Source organism: Nelusetta ayraudi, unplaced genomic scaffold (assembly GCF_046127955.1).
Source record: "Nelusetta ayraudi isolate G7.1 ecotype Tasmania unplaced genomic scaffold, CSIRO-AGI_Nayr_v1 ptg000023l, whole genome shotgun sequence".
NCBI lineage: Eukaryota > Metazoa > Chordata > Actinopteri > Tetraodontiformes > Monacanthidae > Nelusetta > Nelusetta ayraudi.
Window position 1 is genome coordinate 3,124,654 of NW_027466073.1, and position 17,914 is coordinate 3,142,567.

General features: G+C 40.9%; 1 protein-coding gene and 2 long non-coding RNA genes across 5 annotated transcripts in view; all 3 read right to left on the reverse strand.

Moving 5' to 3' along the window:
* Positions 1-1,314: 1,314 nt before the first annotated feature.
* Positions 1,315-1,861, reverse strand: LOC142889669 (uncharacterized). Its single transcript, XR_012926868.1, has 3 exons — positions 1,833-1,861; positions 1,684-1,757; positions 1,315-1,616 (listed from the first exon to the last, which is right to left on the reverse strand). It is a non-coding gene; the product is annotated as an uncharacterized LOC142889669 (long non-coding RNA).
* A 1,407-nt stretch (positions 1,862-3,268) lies between these two features.
* LOC142889668 (uncharacterized) lies at positions 3,269-4,522 on the reverse strand. 3 transcript variants are annotated; one of them, XR_012926867.1, is made up of 5 exons: positions 4,143-4,477; positions 3,896-3,967; positions 3,744-3,804; positions 3,392-3,498; positions 3,269-3,324 (listed from the first exon to the last, which is right to left on the reverse strand). It is a non-coding gene; the product is annotated as an uncharacterized LOC142889668 (long non-coding RNA). The 3 variants fall into 3 exon arrangements; XR_012926866.1 differs by lacking the exons at positions 3,269-3,324; positions 3,392-3,498 and having other exon boundaries at positions 3,505-3,804; positions 4,143-4,342; positions 4,420-4,522; XR_012926865.1 differs by lacking the exons at positions 3,269-3,324; positions 3,392-3,498 and having other exon boundaries at positions 3,505-3,804.
* Positions 4,523-10,962: 6,440 nt separating this feature from the next.
* Positions 10,963-17,914, reverse strand: part of LOC142889672 (multidrug resistance-associated protein 1-like) — a 38,710-nt gene continuing 31,758 nt past the window's right edge. The window contains exons 28-30 of the mRNA XM_076028468.1: positions 13,196-13,362; positions 11,823-12,017; positions 10,963-11,572 (exon numbers count right to left, since the gene is read on the reverse strand). Of these exons, the coding sequence (XP_075884583.1) occupies positions 11,464-11,572; positions 11,823-12,017; positions 13,196-13,362 (471 nt within the window). The 3' untranslated portion in view covers positions 10,963-11,463. The remainder of the gene's footprint in view (positions 11,573-11,822; positions 12,018-13,195; positions 13,363-17,914) is intronic.

A 17,914-nucleotide genomic window follows, 5' to 3' on the forward strand; every position in this document is an offset into this window, starting at 1 on the left:
ACAATGAATGTTCAATCCCCGCCTTTGTCGGGTCCTTAACTTTGTGTCTATTGTCGTCGTTGTCTGTATCATTTACCCCCATTATTATATGTTGGGTTCATTATCATACAACCAGTTCCCTTGAGAGCGGCGGCGCAGCAGCCCAAAATAGGACGACGTCGCCAGTCACACGGGCAGTAATCGCCCAGATCAACTTGCTACTCTCTATGAGCAATTTGACTTTCTTAACAAAGAGCGAAGCCTTAAGCTTCACACCAACCCTAAAACACCAGTAGAACACATTGTGTACTTTGCCGTAGCTTCACTTTTTGAGGCACGAATGTCAACAGTCGGCAGCAATAGACTTCGTCCTGTTTTTTTTTGTTTGTTTGTTTTTTTTAAATTGAGGTGTGTGTGTGTGTGTGTGTGTGTGTGTGTCTATTTAGTCTGGTCTTACATTTTCTGTCATTTGTGTAAAGTACTATGTTTCAGCTGTAGTGTTTGTTTTGTTTCTTTTAAGAAGAGCCGTGTAAATAAAGAAGGTTTGAGTACGCACACACAAATTGTCCCATTTGAAAAGATGAAAGAAGCCAGTAATGTAATTTAAAATATATATGTATATATATATATATATATATATATATATATATATATATATATATATATATATATATATATATATATATATATATATATATATAAATAAATCCAGGAAAATACATTGTATGATTTTCAAATAATTTAATTGTATCAAGGTGCAGAAAATAGGCATTTGATCAATAACAAATGTGTGCAGTCTCCAACAGAGAAATCATAGTCTCCCAACAGAGCTCAATTAAAAAGTGGGTACTGACAATGGGGGGGAAGAAGCGCCTGCACCTGTGAGCAACAAGGTGCAGTGGTTATCAAAATCATAGTCTCCCAACAGAGCTCAATTAAAAAGTGGGTACTGACAATGTGGGTAGTGTTGCCACCCGTCCCCCCCAGAAATGTTCTCTTTTTTCACCACCTGTCCCGGGAAAAATAAAATCTCTCCCGGGACACAATTTGTCCCGTTTTTTAGGGAAAATGACAAAACCTCATTTGATTTCCGTCTGTGGTCTCGATAGGGTTGCCAACCCTCCCGTAAAATACGCGATTGTCCCGTATTTGGCAACTAAAAAACCTGTCCCGTAATGAACTGATACGGGACGCACTTCACTTTGTCCCGTATATTTCGGGGAGCCCCCCCCTCCCGTCGTCGACAGACTTGAGAGCTCTCCACCCCCCACCCGAGATGTCCCGGATTTGAAACTCTAGGTGATGGTAACCCTAAATGTGGGGGCGGGGGGGAAGGAAAGCGCCTGCACCTGTGAGCAACCAGGTACAGTGGTTATCAAAATCAATCCCCAACAGAGCTCAATTAAAGTGGGTACTGACATGGTGGGGGGGGAAAAAGGTGCCTGCACCTGTGAGCAACCAGGTACAGTGGTTATAATTATAAATAAAATCATAGTCTCCAATAGAGCTCTATAAGTGGTTACCTAATCAAATAAAATTCAATTAATCACAAAGTGGGCACAAAAAGTCTTTGTCCATCTCCGGCTTGTCGACACATTCCCAATGGCACCACAATGTGCCAATGCAGCACATTGGATCTGAAACAATAAAAAAAGTCATGTGAGACATTTATTGGGATTACAAATAAAATTTCAAAATTCTTACCCATTGGATAACTGCGGAGTCCATGTGCCCACTGTCCTCATTGCCGCATATGCGGCACAGTTGTGCCAAATTGTCTGTGAGGTACATCCAAAAAAAAAATCACAGCAAATACTGAAAGCTTACAGACAACTCATTCACAGTCAACTTACCAGAGTTGTCCAAAAGGGTCTAGGGTCTTCTTAAAAAGGCTCTAAACCAAAAGACATATGCAAGTGTGTATTAATGTATTCTTTTGCCATTTGTGAAAAAAAAAAAGACAGAATGGCCAACCTTGTTGAGTCTCTGCACTTGGTCAGCTGTTTGTCTGTGGCAGCAAAAGGATCAACGAAAATGGCTTGCGACTCTCTTGGACACATAACCTTTTGCAGGAAGCGAACTATAAAGTATACTTTATGCAATACAATTCTTCATATCAAAAGATTGTACACTTACCACTAGCAGCCAGTGGTTATTGTCACAGACTGCTCCAATCAAACAGTCCCATTCCAAGATGTGGAGCTGCAAGTAACAATGATTTTAGTGGTCAAGAAGCCAGACTTAAACCATCAACTTGTAAATCTTACCTTTTTCATTTTTTTTACCAGTGCCTTTCCAAATTTCTGTTATGGCAAAGGAATCAATGACATATTTTCTCAGAAATTTGGTTGGCTAAAAAGTGTAAAAAACAATTTAAAACCTGGAAATGAGGAAGAGGAAAAATTACTTGTGCCACATTCAACAACAATCTCATCAAGAGATTGATGACCTCACCTCACTGACAAATTCTTTGGATGGAGCCAAGGTTTTGAAGTCAGCTGTAAAAAGTTTATAAGGGCCGTACTTTGCCCAAATGACTTCCGCCTTGGCTTTTAAGATGTCATTTACACCTGAAAATTGACAACATTTTATGAGGTACAGATATGCTGCCGAAATATACTTTAATATAATGACAAATCGTGAGCAGCATGAGATTTACCTGTAGTTGGACATGCAGCGCACTGAGGGACATTTGGAGCACTGCATTGAACTGGAGGAGAGCTTGCTATCCTTTTCAGTTTTGCGGGAATCCTCTCCTCTGGTCCAATGCAGTGCTCCAACTGGTGTTGTTTGCTGACATGGTTGACCTCCCTCTTTTTAAATAGACCAGTTTATCCTCTATGTTGGACACGATGAATGGCCCCAACATGTCTGGGGCCATTTTGCCGCCTTTTCGTTGTTCTTGACGGATGTTTTTTTTCAAAACTTTGTCCCCAACACAAAAGGTCACGTCTTGACCTTTTTCAAGTTTTTTATGTTGATTTTTTTGGGGGGGACTTTTCAACATTTTTTTCAACTTCAAGGTAGGTTTCTTCAAGTGTCAGCAGTCCCTCAAATGGGTCCTCATTGTTGAGAAGTCTTTCAACCTTCTCGTGGGTGACCTTCAGTGGAACAAACATTAAATATCAAATGTTCTGTAGTCAGCACAATTTTTTGGAAGTTAAATTTTTTTCTTACCTCATAATCATTGGGAACCTGAGAAGGGTATTTGGCTTCTCGACCAAACATTAAAAAAAAAAAAAAGGGACTGTGTTTTGTTGTTAGTTGCTTCTTTGTCCTCAGAGCAAACATTGTGGAAATTTGTCCCAGGATCTCGGCTTAGATTTGCAGAGAATGTTTAAAGATCTAAAAAGAATGTTTCATAAAGTCACTTGTCTCAACATAGAAAATGTGTTAAAAGTAAGTAACTCACCTCTGAATGGTGCCATTAAGTTTTTCCACCAAACCATTGGTTTGGGGATGGTATGGAGAGCAAAAGCTCCTCTTAATTTCTAGTTTTTCGCACAGGTTTCGATTTAGCTGTTGATCAAATGAACAGAAACAGGTGCATTATATAAAGCACATGAATATCGCAATGAACAGTTTGGTTCTCACCTTATTCTTGAACTCTGTCCCCTGATCTGTTAGCAGTCTCTGAGGTACACCATATGTGTATATACATTTAAGAATACAACTGGTGACCTCTTCTGCTGTTTTACTCTTCAGAGGGTCGGCTACTGCCCATTTGGTAAAATAATCAACCATTACACAAATGTATTGATTACCGTCCTCTGTCTTGGTCAGGCGCATCAGGTCCATCCCAACCAATTCAAATGGTTCTTGTAACTTAAAATATACAATTATAAATTGTTAGACAAGGGTTACTCTCGATTGATGTCATTATTGATTATTGGTGCAGTTGTGCTGTCAAGCTTACAGTAATAGGCGTGTACTTTGTTCTCTCTTTGAGAGTCGCACGTTTGGCCTGGCAGTCTGGACACTGTGCAATCTAGAAAAGCAAAGTATTGATGCGCATTGATTAAATCTATGTAGGATTTCTAAGTAAATATCTCAATTCACTTTGTACAAAACATGTTTTATTCACAAGTTAGGTGTGACTACTTGAAAAAATTTTAATTTTTCATGACATAATTAATCAACTAAAGATTAGCAATCTTACATACCCATTTCCTGATGTCAGCTTGCATGCCAGGCCAGTAGTAACGAGTTATTATAGCATTGTGGGTTTTCTCTACCCCACAATGTCCCCCAATACTACTGCAGTGAAATTCTCGGAAAATTGCATCTGCCTCAGAGGCCGAGAGCACCACTTGAGCAATGTGCTCCCTAGGTTTTCTTCGGCAGATGTAATGAAGAATTCCATCTAATTGATCACAAAAAGTTTAGAGAGAAACATCTTTCCACTTTAAACATCTAGGCTTACATTAGTTTCATACTTACCCTTGAGAACAAAACTGGAAGCTCTCCTCTTGATTGTGTGTCGCTGCGTTTTGGTCAAATCCTTCGGAAAGGAATTATGCTCTAAGTAAAGCAAGACTTCACTAACTATTTTGGTGTCCATTGTTCCCTTTTTTGTTTTCGGTCCGGTTTGCTCTGTTCTGTTCTGTTTGTTTCAGTATCTGACTCCTCTCATTCAGAACTGATTCTCACCCTTATATATAAAGGCTGTAATTAATTTGCCTAGTTGATCACAGGTGTAGGCGCCCCCCCCCCCCCCCCCCCCCCATTGTCAGTACCCACTTTTTAATTGAGCTCTGTTGGGAGACTATGATTTTGATAACCACTGCACCTTGTTGCTCACAGATGTAGGTGCCCCCCCCCCCCCCCCCCCCCTATTATCAGTACCCACTTTTTAATTGAGCTCTGTTGGGAGACTGATTTCTCTGTTGGAGACTTATTTTTATTTATTTATTTATTTTTTATTATTATTATTATTATTTTTTTAAATTACATTACTGGCTCCTTTCATCTTTTCAAATGGGACAATTTGTGTGTGCGTACTCAAACCTTCTTTATTTACACGGCTCTTTTTTAAAAGAAACAAAACAAAAACACTACAGCTGAAACATAGTACTTTACACAAATGACAGAAAATGTAAGACCAGACTAAATAGACACACACACACACACACACACACCTCAATAAATTTTTTTTTAAAAAAACAGGAGTCTATTGCTGCCGACTGTTGACATTCGTGCCTCAAAAAGTGAAGCTACGGCAAAGTACACAATGTGTTCTACTGGTGTTTTAGGGTTGGTGCAAAGCTTAAGGCTTCGCTCTTTGTTAAGAAAGTCAAATTGCTCATAATAAGTTCTGAATAAGGAAACAACTTATCAGAGGGTAGCAAGTTAGTTAAGGACCCGACAAAGGCGGGGATCGAACATTCATTGTTCGACCTGTCAGTAAAAGGAAGACGCATGCAAAGTTTTTTTTTTTTTAAATAATAATAAGTTCTGAATAAGCTCAGGAAACAACTTATAAGAGGGTAGCAAGTTGATCTGGGCGATTACTGCCCGTGCGACTGACAACGTCGTCCTATTTTGGGCTGATGCGCCGCCGCTCTCAAGGGAACTGGTTGTATGATAATGAACCCAACATATAATAATGGGGGTAAATGATACGGACAACGACGACAATAGACACAAAGTTAAGGACCCGACAAAGGCGGGGATTGAACATTCATTGTTCGACCTGTCAGTAAAAGGAAGACGCATGCCAGGTTTTTTTTTTGTTTGTTTGTTTGTTTGTTTTTAAATAAATATGCATTTATTTGTTTAATAATTACTGTTGTCATTATTGAGGACAAACGTGGAAGAGGGGTGTGATCTTATCATTTCTGATACTAAATCAGCACTTGCGACATCAGCGACTTGTACGCGGCTTTGGAAAAAAAATAATTTACCAACAGGCAGCGCCGAGGACGGCAAGACGAAATCACTCTGACCGAGCTAATGACTTAAAAAAAAAAATAGCAGTAGCGAATCTACAGAATAAACAACTAGGCTTCACCAAAGGTTTCATATTAAACATAAACAAATCATAACATCAAAAGAAACTTAGGCTTACAGACAAAGACGCTCCAAGGCTGTAAACAGAGACACGAACCGCCCGCAATTGCACCATGAGCTGACCATATATAAACAGACTGCTAGTGGCAGAGAACGGAAACGTCCACTAGAGGGCGGTAATTAACCGTCTACAAATCGATGGGATTTGTATGACTGACTAGCAGCACAATGTATTTATTATTATTTATTTTTTTTGTTAATGAAAACGACTGAGTTTTCCTAATTGAACCGTTACCTGTTCGAGGTAAGAGAACACCGTTGCACTAAATATTGACACAATAGTTAGTAATGGAGTTAGTAATGAAATATCAACAATGCTTTTTTGTTTCTGACATCTTCAGGAGACTTGTGCACGGGGTCAAATTGACCCGGGAACATCATTGCTGTTCCTGACAAACCAACATAACAGGAGGGTTAACAGGTCACACACAACTTATTCTTCCCTGCATTAGAATGTGCAAATAACATTAAGAGTGCAACTGAACCGTGAGCAGAAATTTTTGATATTAATAATAATATTTTGATTTCTTAAACAATATAGCAGTGAAACAGAAAAAAAAAAAAAAAAAAATCACAGCTGCTACCAAATGTAAAACTATTATTGGCTGTCTGGTCTAGTTCTTCACCTCTGAGTCCCTGATGTTGCTCCTCCTTGCTCACAATGTATGCAAAACAAAAGTGTTTTTTTTTTCTTTTCTTTTTTTTAGTTTTAGAGGTACTAGTGTAAGTACTCTAACTGTCAACACCTCAACTCACACTGCTTCATTTCAGTTTTAAGTTTTTCTTCAGGAAAATGAGTTGGTCTGCATGTTCAGGAAGAAGCAGACTGCGCTGCTCTGTCACTATATCACCATCTGTGCTAAACACCCGTTCTGACGGGACGCTTGTTACAGGGATGGACAGGTAGCTTCTGGCTAATTTGGAAAGCATTGGCAGATCCACCTGTTCTTTCCACCACTGCAGCACATTACCATTCAGAGCGAAACAATCCCTCCCCATGTACTTTGCAATTTCCCCCTTAGCTCTGTCCCTTATGCTCTTCTTTGGTGCTCTTGGAGTGAGGAAACCCTCAAACATCTGGTTCAATCTAACACTTCTTCCTGTGAGGTTCTGGTGCATCATCTCGGGTGGAGAAGAGAGGAGAAATTAAATACAATGCTATACAATTAGAATATTTTTTTTTCTACAATAATATCTTACTTGTTTTCAAATCAACACACAATTATAAGTTACTGTTCAGTTATAAATTTCAATCAAAACAAACGTGTCTCCTCTTCTTCCTCCTCCTCATCCTCTCTGGTCACCTGGAGCTTCTGGTTCAGCTGCCTGCTCTCAGTCTGCCATCATCCCCTGCCTGACAATAGCACAGAGATGATCAGCACAGATAAATATTAGAGTTTGTCGAACCAAAACAGATTAAAATCATCAGTTAAGTAAAGCAATGCACGGGTGAGAGTAAGACAAAGACACTTGCCACAATACTGCACATAATCTTACTGTTCTCTCCACTTCTGCTGTGATCCCCTGGAATACAGTGTCTCTAGTGTTGGCATAATCCCGGAATTCCAGGTCTTTGGCGTAAAAATGGCACAGCATTTGATAAAAAGAACATTATGCCAACAGTGAAGCATGGTGGTAGCAGTGACGGTGTGGGGCTGCTTTGCTGCCTCAGGACCAGGACAACTGCTGTATACCAGAAAATCCTGAAGGAGAACGTCCAGCCATCAGTTGTGCCCTCAAACTCAAGCGCGCTTGGATCATGCAGCAGGACAACGATTTGAAACACACCAGCAAGTCCACCTCTGAATGGCTAAAAAAAAAAAAAAATTCCGGAAAGTCCGGATTTTAAATCCAATTGAGATGCTGGGGTGTGGCCTTAAACGGGCAGTTGATGCTAGAAAACCCTCCAATATGGCGGAGTTGAAGCAATTCTGCAAAGAAGAGTGGGCTAAAATTCCTCCACAGCGATGTGAAAGACTCATCAGCAATTATTGCGAACGCTTGATTTCAGTTATTGCTGCCAAGGGTGGCACAACCCGTTATTAGGTTCAGGGGGCAATTACTTTTTCACATAGGGGCAGACAGGTTTGGATTTTTTTTTTTGTGCCATATTAAATTAAATCATCATTTAAAAACTGCATTTTATATTTCCTTGGGTTGTCTCTGTGTGATATTAAAATTGGTTTGATGATCTGAAACCTTTGTGTGTGAGAAATATGCAAAAAAAAAAAAAAAAAACAGAAATAAGGAAGGGGGCAAAAACTTTTTCACGGCACTGTACATGTGTAAAGACATATCAGGCCATCAATAGAATGTAAACAACACTGCCAGAGCTCCATTGAACTCATGGTAGGTGTGTGAATGATCAACAATCAATATTGGCTGAAATAGAGGGCCCCAAAATCAAATTTTGCTTCGGGCCCCGTGGAGGCTGTAACTTTGTCTTCAGTCTCTAGAGCAGGGGTACTCAAACAAAAACTCCAAAAGGTGCACAATTAAAATGTTCTATGAGTCAAACGTCCATTTATTCTTGTCACACATCGGTTATCAAACTCAAGTTAAACAATAACAATAATAAACTTTTATAGCATAACAAAATGACCACCTGCACATGGTGTCAAACACTGACTAGACAAACTTAATTGATCCCCTTGGGATGACTCCCTCAGGGAAATTAAAAAAAAACAACTATGTTGATCACTGAGTGGAATAAAATAAGTGACAAGGTTGTACAAAGGAAGGCTGGTTTAAAAGAACAAACACAACCGACAGTTCAAGTCCACTGGCTGTCATGGTCCATCACCACTGTCAAAAGCAGTGTTGCCAACTTGGCGACTTTCTTGCTAAATCTGGCGACTTTCCCCATGGCAATTTTTTTTATTTTTTTTTTTTTGTGTGTGTGTGTGTGTGTTTTGTCAAAAGAGACTAGAGCCAAATCTAGCAACTTTTCCTGGTATTATTGGAGACTCTTCTGGTATTTAGGAGACCGACATGAAAGCATGTATCATTCCTCGGCACTTCTTGTTCTCAGCGAGCAGCGGTGCTTCCGTGAGCCCTTGTCCCGCCTCAAAGTAGTCACAGGCGGTCACAGCCTTGAGAGTTGAGCCGAGCGTTGTGCAGCTGTCTTCGACAGTTGCAGTCAGGAGAGGAGCAGGGAGGACACCCTCACCATTCTGCGTCCAGGCAGTAAATGACTCGTGCACACTGAACCCGTCCTTCCTTACAAGAGCAGGATGTAAATGTAAAGGTTTATTCATTGTCACACTAAAATAAGTGACTGCATGCATGCATTTCAATGGTCCTCTACCATAGTGACGCATCCATCTAAATATTTTGACTTTCATGATGCCAACGGGACAATGCATTTTGGGGGCACTGTCTATTTATGTGAGAAAGAAATTTCATTTTGACACATAAGTGAACTGTTTTTGGAGAGATGTGGGCTTTTGCATGTGAACCACTGTGCTGTACTGAACAATCCAGGTTGTTTTGGCAAAAGCACCAAGAGTGTTGCATTAGCTATGGCGTGCTGAACTGTGACACTGTTTTGCCAATCTTGCAGTTTTGAGAGTAATTTCTGTTTTAAGAAAGGAGCCAAACCAATGGGGAAAGGTTTTAGAGGCGGTGGTTTTAATTCTATACGACCTTCGGTTCAAGAGTTTTTCGGCTGTGATATTATTATGTTTAGTTGAGGGTATTAGTATTTGTAGATTAGATGTTTGTGTTGAATAATATAATTAGTTTAGATGTTTGTTTATAATAGTATGATTATTAATATAGAACTGTTTAAATCATTTGGCTGACCTACTCATAGAGAAAAGGCATTGTTGCAGGAGTCACACAAAGAGCTCAAGAAAGAACAGAAGGAAACACTTCCCTCACAAACTGGTGACCCTGGGCGACCCTGGGGACCAGAGGACTACTGACTTTGCTACCACCATAAAACTTTACAACCCCAATCATTTACAGGGTGGGGAACTTATGATCCATCGGAGGCACGGGGGAGAGAAACTTGTGACCTCAGGCATGTCTTGCATCCATATTGTTTCAACAGGTCACAATGGAACAAAGGATGGGTCGTTTGGCTCCCTGCCAAATAAGGACTTGTTTCCTTTCACTCTCATTAACTACTAACTGGAGACTTGGAACAAAGGCTGCCTCAACATCCAATGAGGCTGGGATTTGGACACCAGGCAGCCAGTCAGAGGAGGACAACATCGGGGAGCGTCTGCATGTTTTCTTTGGTATAAAAACACTGGGTCAAGGGACAGATAGCCGTCAGACTTCATGCCCTGACGCGGATCAGCAGCACGACACAAGAAAATGCTCTGATCCAACAGCTGAGACAATGTGCCTTGGCCCATGCCCTTACTTACCCTTAAACCTAAGTGACACTTCAGGTGTAAAAAACAAAAAAAATAAAAAACCCTATTAATTTCAACTGGAAACTCCCCAGCTTCTATAAAAACGCCTCAGCGACCTCCACCAACCGTTACCTCATCCCCAGTCACATTCCAAAAGTTTAATAGAAATTAAAGTGCAGGCAAACCACTGACCTGCTGCACTGTGGGGACCATTGTCAGAGCAAAGGGTAAAATGTAGAAAGCCAATTTCAATAATAAAAAAAAAGTGCCTTTCTAGCCGGACTGGAGGAAGAGATTGAGTGAGAAGCCCAATATTCAAAGGCACATGAAGTTCCACAGATATATTCTAACTTGTAATCTCATATGCAAATATGGGCACACGTTTCACAATATGTTCAGGAGTGATGACAGTCATGAATTCTTATTTACAAGTGGCACTTTATGGGACCGTCAGTGTGGAACCAGTTAGATAGTCAAACAAGAAACACTCACTCGCTCACATGGTTCACCCAGTAGATTGTTACGTGGGGACCCGAGTTGCGACCCAGAAGCAGACACAGTAGGCTCAAAGGGTAATTATAAAAAAAATTAAAAAAACATTGAATTATTGAAAAGAAATTTTATTGATTGTGGCTAAAGAATTTGTGGAATCTTCTACCAGGTTTCAACCAGACAGACACTTTCATTTGACTTTTGTCATATCGTAAAGTTGTTCACGCAACACTTTTCACTTGCTTTTTCAACAACTTACGGTACATTTTAACTTTTCACACAATAATAAATAATATGCTTTTCTATGCAAGCTTTTCATTTTTTGTTTACAATCCTGTAAGCAGTAATCAGCATTCAGCATTTTTTGAATAATTATATTAATTAAAAAAAAAATCCACACACACTGTCTGACTAAACAGCAAGCAGTTTGAAGTTTGTGGGTTCCGTTGGTTTTCCTCTGATTGTACAAAACATTTTGAGGCATCTTTGAATTTGATTTAAAATGCTGTACAAATAGAACTTGATTGATTTTTTTTGATTGATTGATTGATTGATTGATTTATGCCAAACCAGCCCCAAGACACATCTGATAGAAATGACCTTTAAGGCGGATGAGTTGAGCAGGAGAATCCATTTCTGCAATGGAACCTCGGTCCATCACCACAATCCTGAGAAGAGAAATTTCAACAAGTTTAAGCAAAAAATCTGAAACAAAAAAAACAAAACGAAATCAAACATAAATCCAAGACGCAACAGAGGTGAAGACACAATCTAAGTTCAAGTCAAACAGGAATCTCAAAAATGAATTAAAGAAAACAAAACACAACTCAAACATAAGTACAACACAGACAGAACATTTGCTGAAAAAACTAAAATTTTCAAATGTAATCGTTGCAAAGGAAAAGAGTGTTACTCTACCTGTTGTAGTCTAGGATGGTGTTGAGCCGGTGTGCGATGGTGAGGACGGTGCACTGGCCAAACTGGGAGCGGATGGTGGACTGTATCAGCTGGTCCGTCTCCACGTCCACCGCCGCCGTCGCCTCGTCCAGAATCAGGATCCTGGTTTTCCTGAGAATCGCCCTGGCCAAACAAAGCAGCTGCCTCTGACCCAGACTACAGACAGATAGATAGATAGATAGATAGATAGATAGATAGATAGATAGATAGATACTTTATTTAACTCTAGGAAAAATTTTGAGTTATTTTAATGAGACGGTAAATTTGCACTGTTATACAAGCTGTACACTGACTACTTTGCGTTGTATCAAAGTGTCTTTTCTTCAGTGTTGTCCTAGGAAAAGTTAAATTAATAATAATAATAATAATAATAACAATAATGTAAGTCAATGTAAAGCGGTTTGAGTGCCTAGAAAAGCGTTATATAGCGCTATATAAATCCAGTCCATAATTATTATTATTATTGTTATAATTATTATTATTATTATTATAATAATAATGGATTGGATTTATATAGTGCTTTTCTAGGCACTCAAACCGCTTTACATTGACTTACTTTTTTTTTCTTTTCTTTTTTACTTCACACCAGATTCACATTGGTGGTGGTAAGCTACATGTGTAGCCACAGCTGCCCTGGGGCAGACTGATGGAAGCATGGCAGTCAAACGGCCCCTCCGACAACCAGCTAACATTCATTCATATGAGGCGATGGAGGTTAAGTGTCTTGTCCAAGGACATAACGACTGCGTGGAACGGAGCGGGATTTGAACCGCCAACCTGTTGTTCATTGTCAACTGTCAACTCATTTTTGTGAGATACTATATGCCCCACTCAGGGTCACACTTTCGTAGGTTTTGGACTCTGAGTGGTTCTGCCTCTGTCAGCCCCTTCAGCTTTCAGCTGCACTCAATAAAAATCATCTTAGCAACCACTTCACATTTCATAAAGGTGCAATAAAACACGTACTTATGTAAATATGCGGATAACTTGTAAAATAATCCAACTGTCCATAGGATGTAAAATTTCTTGTATTTCCTCTTACGCTTTAAATATTTTATTTTATTTATTTTTAATAAATTTTTTCCTTGTTTTCCACTGTGGGATCAATAAAATTGTTCTATTCTATTCTAATCGGCAAAACGATGGAAATATGTGCAGACAACATCTATTAACACAACACAAGAGAGACTTTCAGCTCAGAGGTCTTGAGTCAGTGGTTTAAATAAAGACATTTTGTCTTTGAAAAGCTTGTGGAATTTGTTTTTAAATCATTTGAAAATTAAAATGCACTATTTCTGACAAAGTTCAAACTTTACAGTGATGCAGTGACACACCTGAAGTTTTCTCCTCCCTCACAACAGTAGTGGTGCAGCTTGTGAGGCAGAGCAGACACCAGACTTCCCAGGTGGGCCAGCTGCAGAGCTTTCCACACATCCTCATCAGAATATTGTTGGAACGGATCCAGGTTTGACCTCAGAGACCCCGAAAACAGGACCGGATCCTTGACGAGACAAGCCAGAGAAAATAGACAACAAAAAAAACCAAAAAATTAGAAGCAGTCACTTCTTCTGACTTCACATCTGCTCTGCCATGACATAATTCTTAAAGTCAATGTAACCTTATGTCGCGGATGACAGTTGCACTTTGGGTGTTGACAGACTGTGTGGGTGTGTATGTGCAAGGGAGAAGCAACCTGACGTGATGGACATCTAAGTAGGGACAGCTGTGCCTTTTCGAAACGTTTCCCTTACAGGTGAGTCGAGTTGGACAATCAGGACAGAGCGAATAAAAGGGAGGAGGAATCGCCGTCAGTCCTCTTCAAAGCAACGCGGCCGGAGGATGCACTCGGGACCGCTCGCTGCCGCCCACGGAGAACGAACGGCACACCCGACAGAAACAACGATCGCCATATACGACGGGACGGTCTGCCCAGCTCCGACTGAGTGAGATAGAAGCCACGCATTATGCAGGCTGAATGAACTTTTTGCTTCTGCCTTCCAGAAGGAATAGCGCTGAAGTCCCGCGGACCCGCGGAAGTATCTTCGCGACTCTGTCTCTCCATGCGATCGAGGCAAACTACCTTCGCAATCGACCGGTAGATCGTGTAATTTATGACTGCCTCACGCGGCCGGACAGAGACACACAGCGGGCCAGACGTGGCCCGAGGGCCGTACTTTGCCAAGGTCTGCTGTAGGGGCTAACACAGCTAACTGAGGTAACAATTAAGCCATGATGAATCCTATGAAGGCAGGCAGACTGACAGTCAAAGAAGAAGAATAAGAAGAAGAATAGCCTAATGATAATAATACTAATAAATTGCTTGTATGAAAAGCTATACATTTTGTATTTCATCCGACAATATTTATTTCCACCATTAAATGTTTTATATTTTATATTGTGGCATTTTTTTTCTTTTGATTTGGCCTTAACTATTGTATTTACTCAGGTTTGCATTTTTTTGATATTTAAAGTTCAGATAATTTGCATTGTACTTTTGTAATAAAGAACAGTTTATATTTTATATATTTATATACATAACAACAATAGGCATAGGCTTTTGGGCATTCTGTGACCTCTGGTGGTCCTTGGACCTCACTTTGAGAACCACTAATGTATGCATTCATTCATTCATTTTCTATACCTGCCCGGGGGTCTGCTGGAGCCTCTCCCAGCTGTCTTAAGGTGAAGGCAGGGTGACACCCTGGACAAGTCGCCAGTTCATCGCAGGGCCACACAGAGACAAAGAACCATTCACACTCACATGCACACCTATGGACAATTTAGAGTGTTCAATTGACCTCACATGCATGTTTTTTGGGACTGTGGAAATTTATATGTGTATATATATGTAGAAATTGTGCGTTTGGTTGTGTTTGGTTTCAGCATGCACTGGTAAGGTGGGGCCCCAAGGTAACTTCTTGCTTGGAGCCCCAAGAGACCCGAGCACCGCCTCTGGTGGCAGCATGTGCAGGAAAGCAGCCTAGACCACAGACGGAAATCAAATGAGGTTTTGTAATTTTCCCTAAAAAACAGGACAAATTGTGACCCGGGAGAGATTTTATTTTTCCTGGGACAGGTGGTGAAAAAGAACAATTCTGGGAAAAAGACCCGGCCGCACGGGTAAAGGGAAGATCTATATTGTCTTTGTGCGCCACGCATTGGGTGTCAGGCTGACCGTGCAGATCGGCGATCACGCCCCCCCCCCCCCTTTTAGTTATTTTTTTTTTTACATATATACTTGCATATATACATAGATTTATTTAACAGGTTTATCCTTAACTGTGTGGTTATTTTGATACGTATTTTAGTTTATTTCCATATACTAATTGGGGAAGAAGGACCCATATTAGTGCATGCGACTGCGGTGTCTTTTGTTATTGATTTTTTGTCTGAGGTGTGTTTTTATTTATTTTTTCATATTTAGAAGTGTCGGGTTGTAGTTAATGACTTGCAGTGATCTATTGATGTGTTTGTTTCGTTGCTCTGTGCAGGCAGAGCTTCTATCACTCTCCTCACCCAATCAATCTTTGACTCCATCTACTCTGTCCAAACTAGCTCTCATTATGCTTTGTACAGTATGCTTAATATGCATGATACTGCCGCAGTCTCTGTGTCCCCGGCAGGTGATGACCACCACGCCTAGGACCTGGACTTGTCCTATCGGCAGATTGTTCATCGAGCTAGGCTCTTGCCTTCCAAAGCATGGACAATTACATTCCACATGGACAGGAGTCTTGTCCATTTTGTGAATGCCTGGTTGGCGTATCTGTTTTTCACTCTGTCCTGTCTGCCACCCTGGCTTTCTCTCTTTCTGTCTCGCCATTATTGTATTTCACCCCAACTACTCATAGGCAGATGATGGCCCTCTGGAGTCTGGTTCTGCCCTAGGTTTCTTCCCACAGGGGAGTTTTTCCCAGCCACTGTCACATCTTGCTTGCCCCGGGGGCCCGGTTTTGCGCTTTGAGGCGCCTTTGGTTGTGATTTAGCGCTGTACAAATAATGTTTTATTATTATTTATAATATCGTTTAGACAGCTCGCTCTGTTTATCGGAGTCTTCTCCTCTGTCATATCTTCCTGGTCTTAACATCCCTTTAGCTTACTTAGTTGTGCGCACTTGGTGACTTCGAATAAAAATATTGTTACAGATTCTGTCTCGTGGTCTATTGGGGATTAAAGCACCTGCTTGTCATGACATACAAACGTTTGCCGTTGCTGGCAGGATCCCCAATAGACCAACAGACCTTGTCAGATATCATGAGTAAGGAGCGCCCAGAGGCAGGCATAAGCCAACAGAGATAGCTTCCCCACCAAAATGAGCCCATTCGCCACTCTGCATATACCGCCATGTTTCTGTGGTTTATGGGTGCTTCATGGGTGTCTTTGTGGAGAGGGTGGGGGGAATACTTATGAAGGATGTCGGGCTCAGGTTGAGGCATTCTTGCGAGCACAAAATCTGAATGTACAACAGCAAGCAGATTTTATATTAAGCACTTTGGATGGCAAAGCTCGCAGGCAGATCATGTTACTGGCGTCAGAGGATCGACACACTGGGGGGTAGATGCAAATGTGAAAATCGGCGCAAAATGCGCGGAGGCGCAAGTAGCGGCAGGGTTGTGCCAGATTCATTTGAATGTATTTAAATGAGTCATTACGTGCAAAATGACACCCCCCCTTCTATGCAAATATGCCTCATTCAAACAGCGGCAGATCCAGAAAGAGTTTGCGCTCGTGTCCGCGCGCAGTTTGACAGACGCAAACACCGCCAGCCAAAACCAGGCGCAGCTTCTGTCTGTCAAAGTGTTTCCTGCTTCTGAGTGAAACTTTCCTCTCTGAAAAGCCTGAAATATATATATGGCTCCACAAATCTTATATATAGATCGGCATAGACTACAGTACATATGCCAATATTTTAGATAGACTATGAAAAATACAAATGGTACTCAGGTGTTGGTGACTAACGCGTCTTGACTTTCTTTCATTATGGCAGCAGTCTTGGTAGACGGAGGAGGCATCGTAATGCCAGGCGCGCACAGGAGCGCGTTTATCCTAGCAGAGTTCCACTGTCAAACACACGCACTCACCAACAACCTTTGGCGCAAACTGCTCTCAGGTTGCCAGACCTGAACAATCACACCTGTTTCAGGTGCCACATTTGTGGGCGTGTTTGCGCCTGCGTGTCATTAGCGCAAAAACCTTTGTGGATCCCCGCATCTGTGACGCAGATTGCGGCCGCAATCTCGCCGCAAAATGCGCCGCATTTTAGCTCTGCGCGCCCTTCTTTGAGGATCTACCCCTAGATGTCTTGAGCAAGAAGTACGGGAGCAAAAGTTCTTTAGATCAACTAAGGGCAGATTTTTTTTTGACTGTTAATCGAAGTTTATACTATGTAATGAGGTGGAGCGATGCCCCCCTCCCCATGTGGTCATTATCGAGTACTGTTCGAAGACGTTGTGACGCACTTTATTATTTGTATAAATGCACGCTAAATATCTGTTTCGTAATTGTATTCTCATTTGTTGCTCTTATTATATATTAACATATTCATGTTTCATTTTCTGTATGTTACAAGGAAACCACACATTTGTCAACCTGTCCTGCAAGTTATGAGTGGAGTTCAATAAAACGGATAAACCATTGCAAGTAGCTGCTGTTCTTCTAACCGAGGACAAAGGCCAGAAAGGTGTAAGCCTGCATCAAAACTAATAATTCACAATATCTAAATATTTTTCAAGATCCTCCACGTTCTCCTCGACCTCCAGGCTTCTTGGCAGGTATTGATTATGAAGTATATCTAACTCAATTGGGCTGGCAAGAAAGGAATCATCCAAAAGTTAGTTATTTACTGTTGCCTGAGTGTCGCCATTTTGGATTGCGCCGACAGAAACATTTCTTAGCAATACAATTAGCAGAATACACATGTCCACTATAAGGAGCTTGGGATACGAAGGTTATGACTTTAACTTAACTGCTGCAAGACCTCTCTCCAGAACAATATTGGGTGTACCCACTTCTATTCTTATCCATTTTTTTTTTAATTCAACCATCACCACAA